The sequence below is a fragment of the Bombina bombina genome, chromosome 5 (genome assembly GCF_027579735.1).
Source record: "Bombina bombina isolate aBomBom1 chromosome 5, aBomBom1.pri, whole genome shotgun sequence".
Taxonomy (NCBI): Eukaryota; Metazoa; Chordata; class Amphibia; order Anura; family Bombinatoridae; genus Bombina; species Bombina bombina.
Window position 1 is genome coordinate 926,142,086 of NC_069503.1, and position 22,666 is coordinate 926,164,751.

General features: G+C 34.6%; 1 protein-coding gene across 1 annotated transcript in view; it reads left to right on the forward strand.

Moving 5' to 3' along the window:
- PREX2 (phosphatidylinositol-3,4,5-trisphosphate dependent Rac exchange factor 2) overlaps positions 1-22,666 on the forward strand; it is a 689,594-nt gene that overhangs the window by 285,300 nt on the left and 381,628 nt on the right. The window contains exons 12-13 of the mRNA XM_053715101.1: positions 17,774-17,877; positions 19,502-19,551. Coding sequence (XP_053571076.1) covers positions 17,774-17,877; positions 19,502-19,551 — 154 coding nt within the window. The remainder of the gene's footprint in view (positions 1-17,773; positions 17,878-19,501; positions 19,552-22,666) is intronic.

Below are 22,666 nucleotides of genomic sequence, written 5' to 3' on the forward strand. Positions count from 1 at the left end.
GTTGCAATGAGAAACTTCCATAAGATTTAGTGGGTCAGAAGTCACCATTAAGAGACTAGGATTTGAGAATATTCATGCTGAAACACAGATAGCTGTTCAATTGTTCTGAGTGGGTTAATTATGCAACAATCTTCACCATTTGTTGAATATATTTTTTAAAAGATAAATTGTATATAAATAATTGATATTCAAATGGCTCATATGTTTTCTAAAAATGCTTACAAAGACAGTAAAGCCAAAATTAAACTTTCATGATTCAGATAGAGCATTCTATTTTAAACGATTTTACAGTTTACTTCTATTAACACATTTGCTTTATTCTCTTGGTATCCATTGTTGAAAAGCACATGTAGGGTGGCTTAGGAGCAGTCATGCCCTTCTGGGAGCTAGCTGGCGATTGGCGTCCTGCAAATATATGCCTCTTGTCATTGGCTTAACCAATGTGTTCAGTTAGCTCCCTGTAGGGCATTGCTCATCCTTCAACAAATGATACCAAGAGAATGAAGCAAATTTGACTCTAGAAATAAATTGGAAATTTGTTTAAAATTGTATGCTCTATACAAATCATGGGGAAAAAAATATTTAGTTGAATCTGATTTGGGATAGCCTAGTTGTAAAGTAAATATCATTTTATTTTAATTATCCATTCAAAATGTTTTATATACCAGAATAAGCATTTTTTGCGGGTATAATATTTTCCTTTGATCCCCAGTTCTCACAATCAGCATGCTTATTTCTAGACAAAATATTGCAGACTATATTTTGTATCCCCTTACAAACAAATATAAGGGGGAAACAATTATATGACACTTATTTTACACTTATTTGTAAAAGATATAAAAAAAAAATTACAAAAAAAAAATACAATCTTCCAACTTTTGATATCTGTTACTATATTCTAAGATTACCCACTGAAATAAGATATGAACTGTATCTTGTTCAGAAAGGTTAAAATATTTTATTTGACAGAAGAACTCAAATTATTCAGTTTTTTTCCACTGTCAACTGGTTTTCTATTTTCCGACACACATAACTGTGCAACTAATAAAGCAGAACTGATTTGTCGCTTCAACAAGTCTTTTAATTAATGCCATTTTTTTATCTGCTGTGATTGTTAGTGGATATCTAAAGTTTTCCCCTGGAATATTTCAGAGTAATATGGCATGACAAATATAATTCATTTTAATCTTATTTTAAAGTAATCTCTAGTGAAATTATGTGCTGGAACTTTTGAAAAATTTGAATTATTTCATGTGTATAATAAAAAAAAAAAGTGTATAGAAAGTTGTGTAGAAAAGATCTCAAGATGAAAAAAATTATTTGCATTTTAAAGGGACAGTCTAGTCAAAATTAAACTTTCATGATTTGGATAGGGCATGCAATTTTAAACAACTTTCCAATTGACTTTTATCACCACATTTGCTTTGTTCTTTTGGTATTCTTTGTTGAAAGCTAAACCTAGGTAGGCTCATATGCTAATTATCTCAGGGCATTTTAACAGTTTTTCACAGCTAGACAGCGCTAGTTCATGTGTGTCATATAGATAGCATTGTGCTCACTCACGTAGAGTTACCTAGGAGTCAGCATTGATTGGCTAAAATGCAAGTCTGTATGTTTGCAGAGACTTAGATACAATGTAATCACAGAGGTAAAAAGGTTTATTAATATAACAGTGTTGGTTATGCAAAACTGGGGCATGGGTAATAAAAGATTATCTATCTTTTTAAATGATAAATATTCTGGAGTAGACTGTACCTTTAACTAGTCAACTAATCTAGGAAAAAGTTAAAGAAAATGCAGAACTGTTCTAAATGGTACATGTGTTATCTCAGGTGTCAAGTCCAATAAGAAAGCATTGGAACAGTGTTCTTGCACTATTTTTGCTGGAGGAACTAAGTTCCCCCTGGACAGAGAACAGAAACGCTTCAGTAATCAATGCTGCTACTGGTGGGAGGAGCTGGGGCACAGTCTGTTTAGAGGGATAGTGAGATCCTCTAGTAATGGTCAGTTACACTTCCTACAATACACTAAATACAAGCAAGCAAGCAGTCCTGCTGTGTGAAACACATTGTGCTTACATTTTTGTGTGGCTCTGGGGTTATTTAGCTCCCCTCAGCAGAAATAGGACTATTGCACCTTAAGTTGGTGAGATTCTGTGACAGAGGAGTCATCACATGCTCAAAGGCAACCATTCAACCCTTCATTGGTTTTAATTTGCTTCATCAACCAAAGAGTATAGATTATATACATATAAATACAGTGTCTGTGTGTGTATAAAACAATATTAATTGTGAGGGGGGGGGGGTGGAAGTCTTGGTGAGTTCCCACATTTTTTTTGTAGGACTTGTCCCCTGTGTTATCTTTTTTTCTATTATATTAAAAAATATACATGTACTACCATAAAATCTGAGCTCTCAATAACTTGATAGGGAATTCTTTATTTAAATGCAAACTACCATTGGTCTTGTTATGTCCTTGTGTATAGAATTATTTTCAGTGTTTCCAATGAGCAAGTCTAGAGCTTTGTGCATAGGTGTTCTAAATGTTTGCATAGTATGGCTACATTTGTATGAGAAAAAATACTAGCATTTTCTAGTAATTTCTAGAATTCATTACTAGAATGTTCTAAGTTCTGGTGCTAAACTGGAAATCCCCCTATCCCAGCCCTTATATATTTCCAAACGCCCATACAGATTTATACCTACATTTACAGAGTAAATGTATAGAACCCTAAATAGAGGCCACTGGACAGCGGGTCGGGTAGGGACCATTCCCTCTGCACCCATGGTAGCTAATATGCAAATGATACCAAGGACACTGACATTCTTACTCCATCCATTAGTGTCCAATAATCTATAGATATAATTATTTGTATATACACTTTTTTGTTTTATTTAAATTATGCATGTTAAATTATATAGTTAAACTTGTCACATTTAAAAAAAATGTTTTTATAATTATTAAATATTAATCAATTTGTATTTCAGGTTTACAAGAATAATGTCTTTTAAACCTTTAGTTGAAAAATTGTAGACTCTCCTGGTAGAAAAACACCTCAATGTCATGTACCCAATAAATTAAATCTATTCAGACCAACAGATGCATTAACTGTTTACAATTTTAGTCATGCAGTCTTTGAAATTTACATTTGGGACATTTGGGACAGTTAATCATGGATAGTAGTTTAACTTCATAAAAAATGTACTATACCATAAGCTTATGTGTAAATAATACATGTACTCTGAGGTTTGTCTTTAAATTGATACAAATGTAGCATATTGCTTTACTATTTCTTCTTTTCATTTATGATCACAAACATTAATAGTGCACAAAGGGCCAGATTACAAGTGGAGCGCTAAATATAACTTTCAAGAAAGAGATATTTGTGCTCCACTGTGTATACCAGCGCATGCAAATGTGCAATGGTATTACAAGTTAATAGCAATGTGAACGCGACTTCGCGTACGCATTGCTAGGAAGCATTGCGCTCATGAGATCACCCTTCCATAGGCTCCAATGGGAGTGACCTTCTGATGCTGTCAGAGACGATATAAGTACTAAAGCGCAGCAAAGGGGGTAAAGTCACGCAGCAATTATTAACACATAAATATATATATATATATATATATATATATAAAGCATATACATATATATTTACAGGGAACACATAGTTCCCATAGACCACAATTTAAAAGCACTTTTCAGTGACGTTTTTTTTATACCTCTCTACTCCCACCAAATTTAAAGCCCCAAAACTGCCTAGTGCAGTTGTTTTTTATTATTAAAAGTGCTAGATTTTTTTTAAATAAAAAAACTATAATGCCCTCTATTTTGAGGGCATTTGATACACTTTTAGAAAATTAACCAGAGATCAGATCTCTAGTTAATTTTTTGAGCGCTAATTGTTACCGTAAGCTCGCAGTAGCAATAACCAGCCACTAGTAATGACTGGTTAATTATCACGCAATCATTTAGCGCTCCACTTGTAATCTAGCCCAAAATGTATTTAGCAATCTAAAAGGGGCCTTACAATGAATAGTTACTGTGATCCCCATTTATTACCAGACTCTAATGTTTAATAAACCGAACCCTATGAATTTGAATATATAGCACTGTAATATGTTGCATGTTTTTAACTGGGTTTTGTAATGATTCACTTAAAATAATGATTTAAACAAACAAATAAAAGTATTACTATTAAGAAAAAGTGAAACAGAAAAACGGATCCAGTACTAATGTAAAAAGGGCCAGAACTGCAAAATGTAGTAAAGTGAAAATGATAAACTATTATCTCATATTTCCTATCTGCTACTGGTATTTCTCTCCAAATTAAAGTTGTTGAGGTCTATTCCTAAAGCGACAGTTGTTTAAAAAAATTGTTGAACAAATCAGATGAGGTTGGTTAGATATATGGGCTACAAGTTGTGCTATCCACAAAAAGATGATAAACAGTTGCTGAGCCAGTTTTAATTTGCCTGTCAGTAGACTTAGATTAACTTAAAGGGACACTGAACCCAAATATTTTCTTTCTTGATTTAGATAGAGCATGACATTTTAAGCAACTTTCTAATTTACTCCTATTATCAAATTATCTTTATTCTCTTGGTATTTTTATTTGAAATGCAAAAATGTAAGTTTAGATGCCAGCCCATTTTTGGTGAACAACCTGGGTTGTCCCTGCTGATTGGTGGATAAATTCATCCTCCAATAAAAAAGTGCTGTCCAGAGTACTGAACCAAGAAAACAGCTTAGATGCCTTCTTTTTCAAATAAAGATAGCAAGAGTACGAAGAAAAAATGATAATAGGAGTAAATTAGAAAGTTGCTTAAAATTGCATGCTCTAACTGAGTCATGAAAGAAAAAAAATTTGGGTTCAGTTTCCCTTTAAATCTGATTGGTTGACTTGAAGCTGTGTGAAATAATTTTAAATACACATTCTAAACTAAGTAGTGAGTGCACAGTAAAAATAAGCATTGAAAGGCTTTTTTATTTTTGTATTTAATATAATTTTGTTTTAATGTTTAATATTAACTACAATTTTAAATACAGTATTTCAGTTCAATATCAGTATTTAATTATCAGAATGTCTTCATAAATCAATTATTGTTTTTAATTGTTTCTCCCTGTCTAATTCAGCCTGATAGTTTACACTTTTATTGTTAACCATCGTCACATAGGAAGCTGGTTTTTGTTATGTTCTTGACTTCTAAAGTGTAGCTATTTGGTAACTGAAGAGTATTTGACTTAAAGTCACTCACAAGTTAATGCTTTGAGGATAACCAGCTTTCTTGACTTCTAATAGCAACTCAGCCAATTTTCTGACAAAGCTGACTGTGAGTCAGTTTTAATAGCGAACTTGGATTATTTTCTCCTAGTTGGCTATTTTCTAGCCTTTAGAAAAGTTGGTATTGAGAAGGTACAATCTTTTACTTTTGTGGATAGACCATGTTACCTAAAGAAAATCCAGTCCAAGGATGAATGTTGTTGGTTTAGCCTTAATACAAAAAATACTGCAAGAACAAATATTTCAAAGTATATCAAATTGTTAAATACATATTAAGAGAATAATCATGTTATATAGGATTAACCATATAAAAATTAAATTATGCACCTAAATTCATTTTAGTATGTTGTGTTTGCATTACTGTCCCTAGCTGATTAAGGGTTTAATCATAATCTTGAGCTTTTGGTAGATAATGATTTCTGTACTTCGGCTGGTTTTGTCAGTGTGTTTCTCTTGTGATCAATATTACATCAGAAAACTTTTTTTTGGGACACTCGTTAATAAATTGTACAGTGTTGTCTGGGGTTTATCAAGTCTTTTTAGCTGTGCAATTTGTTAAGTGTAAAATGGCTCTGGAAATGTATTGTTAAGTATAGGGAATTTTGAATGTGATCAGCTAAATAGGATTGGCACATGTTAGCATAGAACCATTTTTCATCAAAATAATAATTAAAAAGTCTTGACCATAAGCAACGCAAACAGCTGATTTTGATTGTGTCAACCTAGAAAAGACTCATTGTCATCCTTTAACATGTTGCTAATTATTAAACAAAGAAATAGAAAATTATACCATACACATACAACACTGTGCACTAAAAGCCATGGGACAATATTCAAAGAAGATCTTCTTTGTACTACAAACAAAATGGAGAGAAACTTTCATAGTGTTAAACCATATGAGAATATCCCTTTAAGCAAAATAGGAAAATTACTCACATGCTGTTGAGCTACTATAGCACTGCTGAGCTGGAAATCACCAGTGATCAACCAGCATGTCCTACGTGGGTGCTGCAATGCATTTTTCTCCTAAACAGAGCTTTTTGTATTAGTTTAGCCCCTTTGCAGAAGTGTTAAATAAATAGGGGTCGATGCCAGTCTTTCAGATTTCTTTTCCGATATCGGGATAACTGCCACAAGATTTGATCTCTGTTACCCCATAATGGCACCCTGAACCAAAGATAACAATTGTTGATCAACAAACACCAGAACTGATACACCAAACAAACTAAGCATGCAAGTCTGAAATCTTTTTATCTTTAATCCCTTCCCTATCACTCTATCACAGCACACCTAATCAGAAACACATTAACAACATGACCAACATACAACATGGGCACTATCAGTGAGTTCTTCCTTTACTTGTTGGCTAAAAGGGTTAAGTGAATCCATGTGGGTGGTTAATTGCAATTGGACAGAGTGACATTTGTTGTTTATTAAGATTGTTTTGTCATTTACTGATTGATATACATTGATATGGATATCTGAATGGATTAGCCAACTGTAAATATATTGTAGATATGTTTTCATTTACATATTGATGATGATGATGACAAATTCATTATAATTTATTATTTGTTGAGAACAGCAGTCTCAGTGGCTGGAACATATTGCTTCATCTTGTTTTTCTGGTCTGAGCATGCAGAGATAATTGGCCCAAATGTGTTAACAATCAATCTGTGGACGATGACCATTTATCAAATTCCTTTGATTGTGGAACTCAATGTGTCCATTTTGTGGTCGATATTTAGTCAATAACTTGTGGTTGGATGGATTGTGATGGGGATGTTGTCCATACATTCTTTTGGCAGATTTTGCAAATATCTGTTTGTATCTGATCTTATTTTTCAAATAAGTAAACAGTGTGATCTTTTGAATTGCGCTTCAATGTTGAACAATGCATATCAAGAGCCATAAAACAGACGATAAACACAATTGGAAATATTGGAATCAACTCCACAGTTATTAGGGTCAGTAATGCAAAAAGTATAATATCTAATAAATAAGAGTAGGCAATCTTTGTGTTAAATTGTCTCTGGAAGTAATTAATGCATTTGAAATAAAAACACTTGATATTTACATCATTAGTTGCATTTCTTCTTTAATATTATTTTAAAATAACATTGGATAATTTAAACTTACCATAAGTTTAGCAACTTTTTATTGAGAGTATGGATAATAATATGTTTAAAAAAACTATAAAAGGTACAGTTAATTAACTTTAAGGTTCCATGTAACCTACCCTAATAAGTGCCAGATTACGAGTGGAGCGCAATAGTTTGTGTGCAAGCGATATCGGGGTTTTGCAATTGTTTTTGCGCAAGTTAAATTGTGCTCGTATTACAAGTTGAAAGTAAACGCGATCGCTTGAGCGCAATAGTGATTTACGCTAAAATAATTACTGTGACTTCAGAGCTCTGGTTAACTGTTTCGTGAAAATAAAAAGTACAAAACATATCGAATAAACAATACAAAGTACAATTACACTCATAATAGCACCATCTAATAAAAAAATATTTAAAAAAAATATTGCACACAAAAGTTATAAGTGCTCAAAGATATGAGGTGTCAAAGCAGTCAAAGGGCTTTAGCATAGAGATACATACATATACACATGTCTAAAGATGTATATATATATATATATATATATATACATATATAAATAGATGAAAACATGAAAATTCATATTTATGCAATATTCATATTTAATAAAGTGTTATACTGTGTATTTACTGTAAATATTTGACATTCCAATGTTCTGCACATAGCAGAATATATTCTAAGGCCTAGATTTAGAGTTCGGCGGTAGCCGTCAAAACCAGCGTTAGAGGCTCCTAACGCTGGTTTTGGGCGCCCGCTGGTATTTGGAGTCAGTGATTAAAGGGTCTAACGCTCACTTTTCAGCCGCGACTTTTCCATACCGCAGATCCCCCTACGCCATTTGCGTAGCCTATCTTTTCAATGGGATCTTTCTAACGCTGGTATTTAGAGTCGTTTCTGCAGTGAGCGTTAGAGCTCTAACGACAAGATTCCAGCCGCCTGAAAAAAGCAGGAGTTAAGAGCTTTCTGGCTAACGCCGGTTTATAAAGCTCTTAACTACTGTACCCTAAAGTACACTAACACCCATAAACTACCTATGTACCCCTAAACCGAGGTCCCCCCACATCGCCGCCACTCGATTAAAATTTTTAACCCCTAATCTGCCGACCGCCACCTACGTTATACTTATGTACCCCTAATCTGCTGCCCCTAACACCGCCGACCCCTGTATTATATCTATTAACCCCTAACTTGCCCCCCACAACGTCGCCGCAAGCTACTTAAAATAATTAACCCCTAATCTTCCGACCGCAAATCGCCGCCACCTACGTTATCCCTATGTACCCCTAATCTGCTACCCCTAACATCGCCGACCCCTATGTTATATTTATTAACCCCTAATCTGCCCCCCACAACGTCGCCGACACCTACCTACACTTATTAACCCCTAATCTGCCGAGCGGACCTGAGCGCTACTATAATAAAGTTATTAACCCCTAATCCGCCTCACTAACCCTATCATAAATAGTATTAACCCCTAATCTGCCCTCCCTAACATCGCCGACACCTACCTTCAATTATTAACCCCTAATCTGCCGACCGGAGCTCACCGCTATTCTAATAAATGTATTAACCCCTAAAGCTAAGTCTAACCCTAACACTAACACCCCCCTAAGTTAAATATAATTTTTATCTAACGAAATAAATTAACTCTTATTAAATAAATAATTCCTATTTAAAGCTAAATACTTACCTGTAAAATAAATCCTAATATAGCTACAATATAAATTATAATTATATTATAGCTATTTTAGGATTAATATTTATTTTACAGGCAACTTTGTAATTATTTTAACCAGGTACAATAGCTATTAAATAGTTAAGAACTATTTAATAGTTACCTAGTTAAAATAATTACAAATTTACCTGCAAAATAAATCCTAACCTAAGATATAATTAAACCTAACACTACCCTATCAATAAAATAATTAAATAAACTACCTACAATTACCTACAATTAACCTAACACTACACTATCAATAAATTAATTAAACACAATTGCTACAAATAAATAAAATTAAATAAACTATCTAAAGTACAAAAAATAAAAAAGAACTAAGTTACAGAAAATAATAAAATATTTACAAACATAAGAGAAATATTACAACAATTTTAAACTAATTACACCTACTCTAAGCCCCCTAATAAAATAACAAAGCCCCCCAAAATAAAAAATTCCCTACCCTATTCTAAAATACAAATATTACAAGCTCTTTTACCTTACCAGCCCTGAACAGGGCCCTTTGCGGGGCATGCCCCAAGAATTTCAGCTCTTTTGCCTGTAAAAAAAAACATACAATACCCCCCCCCCCAACATTACAACCCACCACCCACATACCCCTAATCTAACCCAAACCCCCCTTAAATAAACCTAACACTACCCCCCTGATGATCTTCCTACCTTGTCTTCACCATGCCAGGTTCACCGATCCGTCCTGGCTCCAAGATCTTCATCTAACCCAAGCGGGGGCTAGACATCCACTGAAGAAGTCCAGAAGAGGGTCCAAAGTCTTCCTCCTATCCGGCAAGAAGAGGACATCCGGACCGGCAAACATCTTCTCCAAGCGGCATCTTCTATCTTCTTCCATCCGATGACGACCGGCTCCATCTTGAAGACCTCCAGCGCGGATCCATCCTCTTCTTCCGACGACTAGACGACGAATGACGGTTCCTTTAAGGGACGTCATCCAAGATGGCGTCCCTCGAATTCCGATTGGCTGATAGGATTCTATCAGCCAATCGGAATTAAGGTAGGAATTTTCTGATTGGCTGATGGAATCAGCCAATCAGAATATAGTTCAATCCGATTGGCTGATCCAATCAGCCAATCAGATTGAGCTCGCATTCTATTGGCTGATCGGAACAGCCAATAGAATGCGAGCTCAATCTGATTGGCTGATTGGATCAGCCAATCGGATTGAACTATATTCTGATTGGCTGATTCCATCAGCCAATCAGAAAATTCCTACCTTAATTCCGATTGGCTGATAGAATCCTATCAGCCAATCGGAATTCGAGGGACGCCATCTTGGATGACGTCCCTTAAAGGAACCGTCATTCGTCGTCTAGTCGTCGGAAGAAGAGGATGGATCCGCGCTGGAGGTCTTCAAGATGGAGCCGGTCGTCATCGGATGGAAGAAGATAGAAGATGCCGCTTGGAGAAGATGTTTGCCGGTCCGGATGTCCTCTTCTTGCCGGATAGGAGGAAGACTTTGGACCCTCTTCTGGACTTCTTCAGTGGATGTCTAGCCCCCGCTTGGGTTAGATGAAGATCTTGGAGCCAGGACGGATCGGTGAACCTGGCATGGTGAAGACAAGGTAGGAAGATCATCAGGGGGGTAGTGTTAGGTTTATTTAAGGGGGGTTTGGGTTAGATTAGGGGTATGTGGGTGGTGGGTTGTAATGTTGGGGGGGGGGTATTGTATGTTTTTTTTTACAGGCAAAAGAGCTGAAATTCTTGGGGCATGCCCCGCAAAGGGCCCTGTTCAGGGCTGGTAAGGTAAAAGAGCTTGTAATATTTGTATTTTAGAATAGGGTAGGGAATTTTTTATTTTGGGGGGCTTTGTTATTTTATTAGGGGGCTTAGAGTAGGTGTAATTAGTTTAAAATTGTTGTAATATTTCTCTTATGTTTGTAAATATTTTATTATTTTCTGTAACTTAGTTCTTTTTTATTTTTTGTACTTTAGATAGTTTATTTAATTTTATTTATTTGTAGCAATTGTGTTTAATTAATTTATTGATAGTGTAGTGTTAGGTTAATTGTAGGTAATTGTAGGTAGTTTATTTAATTATTTTATTGATAGGGTAGTGTTAGGTTTAATTATATCTTAGGTTAGGATTTATTTTGCAGGTAAATTTGTAATTATTTTAACTAGGTAACTATTAAATAGTTCTTAACTATTTAATAGCTATTGTACCTGGTTAAAATAATTACAAAGTTGCCTGTAAAATAAATATTAATCCTAAAATAGCTATAATATAATTATAATTTATATTGTAGCTATATTAGGATTTATTTTACAGGTAAGTATTTAGCTTTAAATAGGAATTATTTATTTAATAAGAGTTAATTTATTTCGTTAGATAAAAATTATATTTAACTTAGGGGGGTGTTAGTGTTAGGGTTAGACTTAGCTTTAGGGGTTAATACATTTATTAGAATAGCGGTGAGCTCCGGTCGACAGATTAGGGGTTAATAATTGAAGGTAGGTGTCGGCGATGTTAGGGAGGGCAGATTAGGGGTTAATACTATTTATGATAGGGTTAGTGAGGCGGATTAGGGCTTAATAACTTTATTATAGTAGCGCTCAGGTCCGCTCGGCAGATTAGGGGTTAATAAGTGTAGGCAGGTGTCGGCGACGTTGTGGGGGGCAGATTAGGGGTTAATAAATATAACATAGGGGTCGGCGATGTTAGGGCAGCAGATTAGGGGTACATAGGGATAACGTAGGTGGCGGCGGTTTACGGAGCGGCAGATTAGGGGTTAAAAGTGTAATGCAGGGGTCAGCGATAGCGGGGGCGGCAGATTAGGGGTTAATAAGTGTAAGGTTAGGGGTGTTTAGACTCGGGGTACATGTTAGGGTGTTAGGTGCAGACGTAGGAAGTGTTTCCCCATAGGAAACAATGGGGCTGCGTTAGGAGCTGAACGCTGCTTTTTTGCAGGTGTTAGGTTTTTTTTCAGCTCAAACAGCCCCATTGTTTCCTATGGGAGAATCGTGCACGAGCACGTTTTTGATGCCGGCCGCGTCCGTAAGCAACTCTGGTATCGAGAGTTGCATTTGCGGTAAAAATGCTCTACGCTCCTTTTTTGGAGCCTAACGCAGCATTTGTTTGAACTCTCGATACCAGAGTTAAATTTATGGTGCGGCCAGAAAAAAACCCGCGGAGCGTTAACAGCCCTTTTACCGCCGAACTCTAAATCTAGGCCTAAGTATTTTGAAATAGATATTCCTATAAATATCTGTATATATCTATACCTATATATTATCATCTATATATATAGGTATAGATATATATTGTACCAAAATACCATCAGATATATGTAGAAATATGTATTCATGAATACATTGAACATATTCTTCTTTGTGAAGAACATTGGAATGTGAAAAATTCATATTTTTACGTCGGGTTAGTGTACTTGAGAATATGCACCGATCGAGTTAGCGTGCAAGCTGGGTGTTGTTTTGTCCCCCACTTTTTTTTCTCCATTGACTTCTATGGGGAATAGGTTATTGCACTTGCGATATTCTAATTGCACTAGTAGTAAGCTGTTTGCGGGTTAGTGCAAAAGCACAAACTTTTTTTACTTTAAACTCATAATATGAGCGCAACCCAACATGCGCAAAAAGTTTACTTTTAGGGCAATTAGCGCTCTAGCGTATGTGCTAAATAGCACTCCACTCATAATCTGGCCCTAAATATCAATAAACCTTTTCCAAGTATAAAGAACTTGACCTTGTTACGCTGCCAGAACAGTGACTAAGCACTTGAATATCCCATGAGTGATCAATCCGGCTTCCATTACACGTGTTACCCTTGAGATATTGGTCATGGACATAAGGGCACATGTTAAACTCAAGCACATGCGATTACTTTAAGTAATTACATTTCATTCATTTTAAATTTCATTTGCTGCTTAATTGCTTTGATTAGTAAACTCCAAAGCTTATTTCTTGCTACCTATTTTTATTTTAAGATAAATTAATTATGAAATACAAGATTATTCATTTCAATAATACTTCTACAATGTACATTACCCCTGCCTATATTGTGCATTTATAATATTTTTTCTAAGCCTTTTATATTTTACAAGGTTGAACAGATCAGATTTGCAATTGCCTTCACAATTCATTATTAAGGATTTTCAGAAAAAAATATGATTAGCTGAACTCATAAGAAAATGTTAATTCCACGGGAGTGAATGCATAGACGAGGCAGCATACTTTCATTAGCAAGTGTTTGCAGCTGTTTTGTTCTGAAAATAGAATTCTTTAAAAATATAAATGAACCATCTGCTTGGTTTTTACTAAATACATTTTTGTGCTGTAATACACAAGGATGATAGTTCTCTGAGTCAGACATTGTATACAGCTGTGTGCTAAGTACAAGGCTTTCAATAAGTTATTATGTTTCTACTAAAAAATGGAAGATGTTTAAGGATGCCATCTATAATAATGTTTCCTGTTTTTTGACATATTAAACCCAATTTTTTCTTTCATAATTCAGATAGAAAATGCAATTTTAAGCAACATTCTAATTTACTCCTATTATTATTTTTTCTTCTTTCTCTTGTTATCTTTATTTGAAAAGGCAAGAATGTAAGGTTAGGGGCCGGCCCATTTTTGATTCAGCACCTGGGTAGAGCTTGCTGATTTTTTTGCTACATTTAGCCACCAATTAGCAAGCGCTACCCAGGTGCTGAACCAAATATAGGCCGGCTCTTAACCTTATATTCCTGCTTTTTCAAATAAAGATAACATGAGATCAAAGAAAAAAATTGATAATAGGAGTAAATTAGAAAGTTGCTTAAAATTGCATGCTCTATCTGAATTATGAAAGAAAAAAATGGGTTTAGTATCCCTTTAAAATAGATTGTGTACTCAGACAAGCAACAGAGAAGAATGCATTGTATTTAAAGTTGATGCAGGAACACCCTTTCAAATGGAAGTTCTCTCTTTCTCTTCCTCCCGCAGTAGGAAGTTAATTTCTGTTGCGGCCTTTAGTTTACATAGCTATTCTATAGCTAACATTGAAGTACTGATTCAGCTATGTCAAATGTCAAATTAAGGTAAATGAGCTATTAGTAAACAACATAATAGACTACAGCAGGTGAAATCGATTATTGGTAACACAGTGCAGGGGTGAAACTTTTAAAGTATAATGCCCCTTTAATAGAAGGGAAGAGCGAATTTGTTACTCATCAATCTACTTTATTATAGTGCTAGATATAGGTAAAGCACTTCACACATGTATTTAAAATGAAACAACTAGGCATGAACTTGTGTAGATTAAAAGTTTAAGCTTAATTGATATTAATGTTAATTTGTATCTTTTCCACTTCAGCTGGAAGACAATTCCATTTATCTGATTTGTTATATTATTAAATCATTGTCTCTAATAAATGTGTTGTGCAAAGAAGGGTGACAAAGTCAAAACAAAACAAAACAAAGAAATGGACTCTCAAACTCAAATGAGTACACATAAAATGGCATTGCTGTGGGTGCTCACTAGCACTCATAGAAAGGTGAGAGTGCAGTATATTTCCATGTATAATATATATTGCAGCCCAGTCTCTCGAGCAATCACAATGCAAAATCATATTGGTAGTTAAAGGACCTTTTGTGAGTTAATTGCCTGTTTTTGTTTTCAAAATAGAAACTGTGAGTTCTCCTAAAACATGCACATACAGTAGCCTATTCAGCCTATTCACCCATCTCAAAGTCATTAATACACAGTATATAAAACTATTTATAGAAACAGTGGCACTTTAATTCATTAAAATATTTAAACATGTTTCCTTTGTAAAATATTTACCATTTAGAGATGGTAAATATTGCTCTGTTCCTCTACCCGTATCTAAGTGCCACTGTTTTTATAAATAGATTTACATACTGTGTATTAAACGTCTAAACTTTACAATCACTTTAAAGGGACACTCAATCAAAATTAAACTTTCATTATTCAGATAGAGCATGCCATTTTAAACAACTTTCCAATTTACTTCCATTAACAAAATGTGCACAGTCTTTTTTTATTTAAACTTTTTGAATCACCAGCTCCTACTGAGCATGTGCAGGAATAAGTGTGTATGCATTTGGGAATGGTTAATGGCTGTCACATGGTACGTGTATGCATTTGTGATTGGCTGATGACTGTCACATGGTACAGGGGGAGTGGAAAAAGACATAACTTTTAAAATTATCAGAAAAAAAATCTACTACTCATTTGAAGTTCAGACTAAGTGCTATTGCATTGTCTTGTTATCTTGCATTTGTTAATTATGTAAATCTACTGTGTTGACTGGTCCTTTAAGGTTACAGCAAAACTCTATTCATGGAACTCATTTGTTCACTCAGCAAGGCAAAACTAATTTACATGTGTGAAGTTTACCTATTGTCATCACAAGACACTCAGTCTTCATATGACTGTCATATGTATCTCGGCAGGATTGACAGACTTTTATGAGCACTTCAGGACAACAACATATACAAATGGCATGACTTCCTATTTAATATTTGATTGTATTTCTTACTAAAACTGGCGTGATTGTTACAAACAATATAGTCATAATTAAAATTATGTTTTAACAAGAGATCCCATATTCTCACCTTTCAGACTTAACAATTGCAATTGTTTTCAATCTGCAGCACTGCTAACCCATCTAAGTGCATAAATTATGTTATCTCAATGGGTATAATGTGCACTGTTTTTCTATTGCTATATGGGCGTTTGGCAACTTTCACAAAGATTTTCTTAAACTATATTTATTTCTCTTGTTTGCTAAAGACCCGGTTCCATGTTGACGTAAACTGTACACAAGATGGCAACTGCAAGTTTCTTCTAATAACTTTTTTATAGGCTTTTCACTTCTTTTAAACTGTAAAGTCCAAACTAAGTCATATTCCAGATTACAAGTTCGTTAATATATTCAGTCTCGTGAATGAGTTTGGATTTAGCATGCATGAAAGCTTATCCCCTATAAAAGTTATTTACGAATGCACAATTTTGTTTTAGGGTCTCTTAGAAAGACACCAAGCAGCTGGGAAGTGGGGTTGAGATTTACATTTTAAAAGAAGTAAAACTCCTGTAAAAGTGTTTTGCATAGAAACTCGCCATTTTGTGTTCAGTTCATACCAAAATGGATCCGGACCTTAAACAAGCAAGAGGAATAAATATAGTTTAAAAGAATCTTTGTGAAAGTTGCCCATATAGCGATAGAAAAACAGTGCACAGCCTACCTTTACAGAAAACATAATAGATTAATTTAGATGGGTTAGCTGTGGTGCGCATGTAAACGGACTGCAATAGTTTACTCTGAAAGTCACGATTATGTGATTTCTTGTAAAAACACAATTTTTTGTATTGTTTGTTTGTAACAATATTGACAGTGTGGGTGAGAAATACAATCAAATATGAAATATAAAATTACGCCATTTGTAGATGTAGGTGACCTGAACTGAGTTTTCCTGCAAATGTCCTTAGCTGCACATGAAAGTAGTCATCGCATTTAGATATGTATAAGTCCCAATACAATGTATGTTAACAAACTCTAGAATGTCTCCAGTGGCCATTTCAGAGTGTTTAACATAGGGGCAATATTAAAGACTCTTTGGAAATAGTTTTGGGCCAGAAAGCCCTTCCAAATGACTTATCAAGTGTCTTAAGGTACTAGGTGTGATAAGCCAAAAATGGTCTTGAAAAAAAGTTGAAAAAAGAGCCAAAAATGTATTGTGATCTCAGAGCAGTTTTTGGCTCCATAATGAAGATAGGGCTTTTTTTTCAAGTGGCTGAAAACCCTTTACAATTGCAAGAATCAGCCAAAATTGTGCATTGTGATTTTACCAAATCGAAAAAAAATACTTTTTGCCCCAAAAAACAAACAAAAACGCTGCTCACGATAGATTATGATTGAGGACTACAATATATATGTACTAGCATTATAACCCAGTAGCACTAATCACAACTTTACCCCACCACAATTAAATTAAACCATGGCCTTGATATGACCCAACCTTAAACTGCTGACCCAACACAATCCTCCCTTTGAACAGTGCTCACCTAAATACTGTAGCTTGAGTTTGATGGCTTGCAAGCCAAGACAAAGCTGTCAAATCTGTTGATCAATAGTAGCAGGTATAGAATCATGACCATGGTTATGTTAAGTAGACAAGTTACATTTTTAGTCTGGCCGAATCTTTCATTCCGGATATTCAAAATACTTTGTTTTGTTTACTTTTGAATATTCAATCATTTGTGGAACATTTACATTCCTTTTCATCAATCTTACGTGTTCCACTACTGCATGTAAAAAAAGTTTACCTGTAGCAACTAAAATACTTAACTAACCACGCTTAGTGCAGGCCCTGGGAGCTTGGCTCTCCAGGGCCTAGGTAAGTATTTTTGACTATTTAAAGGAAACAAATTAATACTTTTGAATTCAGCATTATTCCTTAATTTTCTTTAAATTTTGTGCTGCATTCTTTCGGATATTCATCTTGTTAAAACAAGATGAATATCCGTGTTTTGTTAAAAGAATGTGCATTTGTAATGAAATGAAGGAACGTCTAGTGTTGAGTCAACTGTAGAAGCTCTTTCTCCTAAGTAATGTGAATTGCATTAGTCTAATAAGTTGATAAGGTTTCTTGTTTAACATAATTTTTTTTTGTTTTAGTTACAGATAAGCACCAATTTAAATCAGAGCTATTGCTATATAGGTTTCGATATGATGATGGTACATTCTATCCGAGAAATGAAATGCAGGAAGTGATATCCAAGGTAACTATTTATGTCTGGGATTTTTTTTTAGCAATTAGAGTGTGTTAGACAAGCTCTTCAGATTGGTTTTGTCAGTATGACAAGCCATTTTCATATTCAACCCCCCTCCCCCATCCATAAAACTGTTTCCAAATGATTTTAAATGGTTTCACAGTCAGAAAACCTGTAAGATACCTTGGACTGAGGAATCCTCCCCACTTTTTTTATATCAAATACATATTTTTACACAAAAGCATTTAATGTCACTTTAAATTAGTGATCAACTAACACTTTTAAACTATATATTTTTTTTTTATAAATAATGATTCAGTGTGCAAACCCCCCCAATTTACTTCAGATTTACTTCTACTTTTGGTATGCTTTTTTGAAATGTATCTTCTTTTCTTGAGAGTGTACTGATGTGGCCTCAAGAGCGTGAACGTGCCACGCCCACTAGCACTATATGTATAACATTGTTACAAACATTATTGCAAGCACAACAGTTATATTGTCTAAATCAAGAACGTTTTTAGACTTTATTAGGCTGTTAATCAAAAATTGCCAAAAATATAGTAAAGGTTTAATTTTACACCTGCCATGAATTGAATCAGTTAGTGTACTCAGAAAAATTGCAATAAAACACACACAAAGTTTTCTGTAATACAAAATCTCATTAACTGTTTATGTTAGGAAATTTATGTTATTTATATGTTTGTTCTCTACCAAATCTACATGTAATAAATACAAGTTTCCTAAATGTATGACATTCAGAACTAAGGTGACCTAAACAATTCAAACAGGCATAATTCTAATAGACTGAAATGATGATGATGGGTTGAGTTCAAAGTTTTCTCATGTCAGACTTAAAGGTATTCTAAACCCACATTTTTTTCTTTCATGGTTCAGATAGAGCATGCAATTTTAAGCAGCTTTCAAATTTACTCCTATTATCAATTTTTCTTCATTCTCTTGCTATCTTTATTTGAAAAAAGAAGGCATCTAAGCTAAGGAACCAGCCAAAGTTTGGTTTGGACCCTGTACAGCACTTGTTTATTGGTGGGTGCCTTTAGCCACCAATCAGCAAGCACAACCCAGGTTGCAAACCAAAATTGGCCAGTTTCTAAATTACATTCTTGATTTTCTAATAAAGATAGCAAGAGAATGAAGACAAAATGAAAATAGGAGTAAATTAGAACGTTTCTTAAAATTACATGCTCTATCTGAATCATGAAAGAAAAAAATTGGGTTTAGTGTCCCTTTAATAATTAGATTCACTGGACTTATAACTAGAGTCACTGTCTTTTTGGTAGCAAAACTTACTTATCTTATCACAACTGCTGATTCCAATTAGGGACAATTTCCAAGGTTAAATTACATGAAAAGGGGCAAAAAGGAGTTAAAACAATATTTTTTTAATATGCATATATAAAAACATTTAATATTACAATCTGAAAGTGTTTATTGCCCCTTTAAATTATCTTCATTTTAATTGCTAATCTATGGTATTTTACAGCATCAATTTGTTAAAATACTCTACAATGATAATGAAATCAATGTTGACTTGATTTATCCTAATGATGCAATTCCGTATCTTATATATCTCTCATGTTATATTACTATGTAAACACTAATCATTTTTTAACAGGGTGTAAGATTGTACTGCCGTCTTCATAGTCTTTTTACGCCTGTAATAAGGTAAGTAAGCCATTTAGGTATTCAGTAAAATCAATTAATTTCTATATGAATAGTAAGTACCAAAAATATTTATGTTACGCTACAGAATTGTACCTTAACATATAGTTTGAAATGTGAAAACATATCATACTAAATCAACTTAGCTGTGTTTTACTTAGAATTTATGGCAAAATTATTTTTATAATAGGCAGCTAATGTATTCCCCTGGTCAATCTTCTACTCTGAGAATCTGCTAGCTGGCCTAAGGTGCAGCCTGAGGTCATTTATTAAAGAGCATTATTCTTCTTCAGTTGTTGTCATATGTAATGATGAATCCCATATAGAATAATGACAAGATGGAAGCACTAAGGATCTGCAAAATAAGCAAATGAATAATGCCATGTGGATACTCTAAACCAACCATTATGTTTCTATATAACTAATTTAATTTGTTCCAGATGTGTCTAGAAGTACAGTTTACTGTCTGTACTCATATTCTGGTAATTCCCTCACTGACTTGACCAAACACAGGGAACAGAACTGTTTACCTTTTAGAGCTATTACTGACATCAAAAGCAAATCTAGACAGTTCTTAAAATAAAGTCTGTGATTTTTTTTTGTCAACTTGTTGAATTTATTTATCCATGTGTGTATTTGAATATTTTTAGGTATTGAAGAATATACATAGGGGCCTATCTATCAAGCTCCGAATGGAGCTTGATGGCCCGTGTTTCTGGCGACTCTTCAGACTCGCCAGAAACAGCAGTTATGAAGCAGCGTTCTAAAGACGGCTGCTCCATAACTCTGTCCGCCTGCTCTGAGCAGGAATCACCACAATTCAACTTGATTGAGTACGATCGGGTTGATTGAAACCTCCCTGCTGGCGGCGTTACACCAGCAGCTCTTGTGAGCTGCTGGTGCAATGCTGAATACGGAGAGCATATTGCTCTCCGCATTCAGCGAGGTCTTGCGGACCTGATCCGCAGTGTCGGATTAGGTCCGCAAGACCTGTGATAAATAGAGGCCATAGCCTTAAATTACAATATTATGCGCTCCACTCTTAATCTGGCCCAGTATGTGATGTACAAACATTAAGAATGTTCTGCCCTGAGCCAGATTGTCTGGCCGATGGATACAAGGGCAGATACCCTTGAGAGTGAATGAACTAAACTTATGGAATTATTTAATTTGGTTAAACCACCAAACGTGCATTAAATCTAAATGGCCAAGGGAGTAATATGAACACTTTAGATAAATGGATTATATGAAGGATGAATCAGACTATAATTTGTATATAGAAAGGAAAAACTATAAAAGACTCAGAGCAATACACTGTTTCCAAAAGCGATGTCAAGTGCATTCTATCTTTCAGGTAATGCAAGCAATCTTGTAATTGCACAGTAATGGATCTGCAAGCCATCAACCTGTATTCCTCTAGGCATTTATAAAACACAAATCATAACCAGAGCAGGGATTTTGCAAGTCATATTTTAGCCAGCAATGATTGGCTAAAATGTAAAAAGGTCTGTCAAAATAACTGAAATAAGGGGGCAGTTTGCAGAGACTTAGATAAAAGTGTATTAATATAACTGTGTTGGTTATGTTAATTTAGGGAATGGGTAATAAAGGGATTATTTATCTTTTAAAACAATAACAATTTTGGTGTTGCTTTAAGCTTCAATTGTTCTCTCAAAGGCCCTGATGTTCAAAACCTCTCTGCTCAGGTGATATATTCTTAAACAATCCTCCAGCACTGCGAGATCCCTATTATTTTGATTTACTTCTGCAAGTGATGTTCCTTGCATTTCTGTATGTGAAGGAGAGACAAGCCTAGTGCAATATAGCACTGCTTGACATGACAGTTCTGCTGCATTTACACTTTGTGCTTTGTATTGTATATAACTTTATACTTCATATTACATTTTATCACATATAAACTTTGAACTTTCTATTTTGAATTGTACAGTGCTATTGAACAGTGTATTTAGGATTGTGATTTTACAAATCGTGATTATGCCTTCACAGTTTCTGTGTAACTTTAACACATTAGGCTCATACATATATATATATATATATACATATCTTTTTGCACTTTGCATGTGTTTTATTTAAATTGAAACTAAAAAACTGTCAGCTTTAATTTCCCAGAGAGCATCATTACTTTCCATGGGCCATATTATCAAACATTCTCTAGGAGAGAGAATGTAGTGCTGACACAGGGGCAGAACTCACTGAATTTTCTAAGAAAAGGGGAGGAAAATGGAAATCCCAGAGAGAGGAGAGATGCCTTCCATAGAAAGTAATGAAGCTCTCTGGGATACACAATTTCACATGGGGGAGAAGGTAGCTGGAGGACCACTGGGGCTGATATAAAGGCTCAGTTTGCATAAATTCCAAATAAAACTAATATGTTTTCACTACAATTTAACTTGCTTTTGTCTGTATTTTGGTATTTATTACTTTTATGTTAGTTTAAATAAGTTTAATGTGAATTTTGATCAAACTTTGCCTGTATACAGCTGGCAAGACAAATCAGAGAGACTAGCTTGTTTAAAATTTTTAGAAAATTTCACAAGACTTGTGAGAGAGCTTCAGATGTACCCTAGAAACTCCCCTATTCAGCCCAGGGAACTGTCCTGTCTCTCCCACTTTCTGAAACGGTCAGTTTACAATGGAGAAGATACAAAGTGCAATGTATAAAAAAATATATAAAATATGATGCTAAGTTATTAAAATAACACAGACACTTTCAAAGCATTATCAGATTGTGTAAAATCACTGCTAAAACAAAATTTAAATGTATTAAAATACAAATGAGAAAGTGAAAAGCTTAAATGCAATAATTCTGAAAGGACCCAATCTGAAATGTAGGTGTAACAAAACTCTAATATCATGCAGTGCTATGATGCACTGGGCTTCTCTCTGCTTCACATACATAAATGAGAGAGATTTTTTTTTTATTTCAGTGAGTTCAGCCTTTGTGAAGTCTTACTACAGAAAGTCTGCAAAAGGTGATAAATAAGGAGATCTGATTTCCATGCAAGCTTAACCAATTTTGGGCCAGATTATAAGTGGTGCGCTAATAGTTACGCACTATCGATATTGGGTTTATTGGGACAGTTTGCGTGAAGGAGCA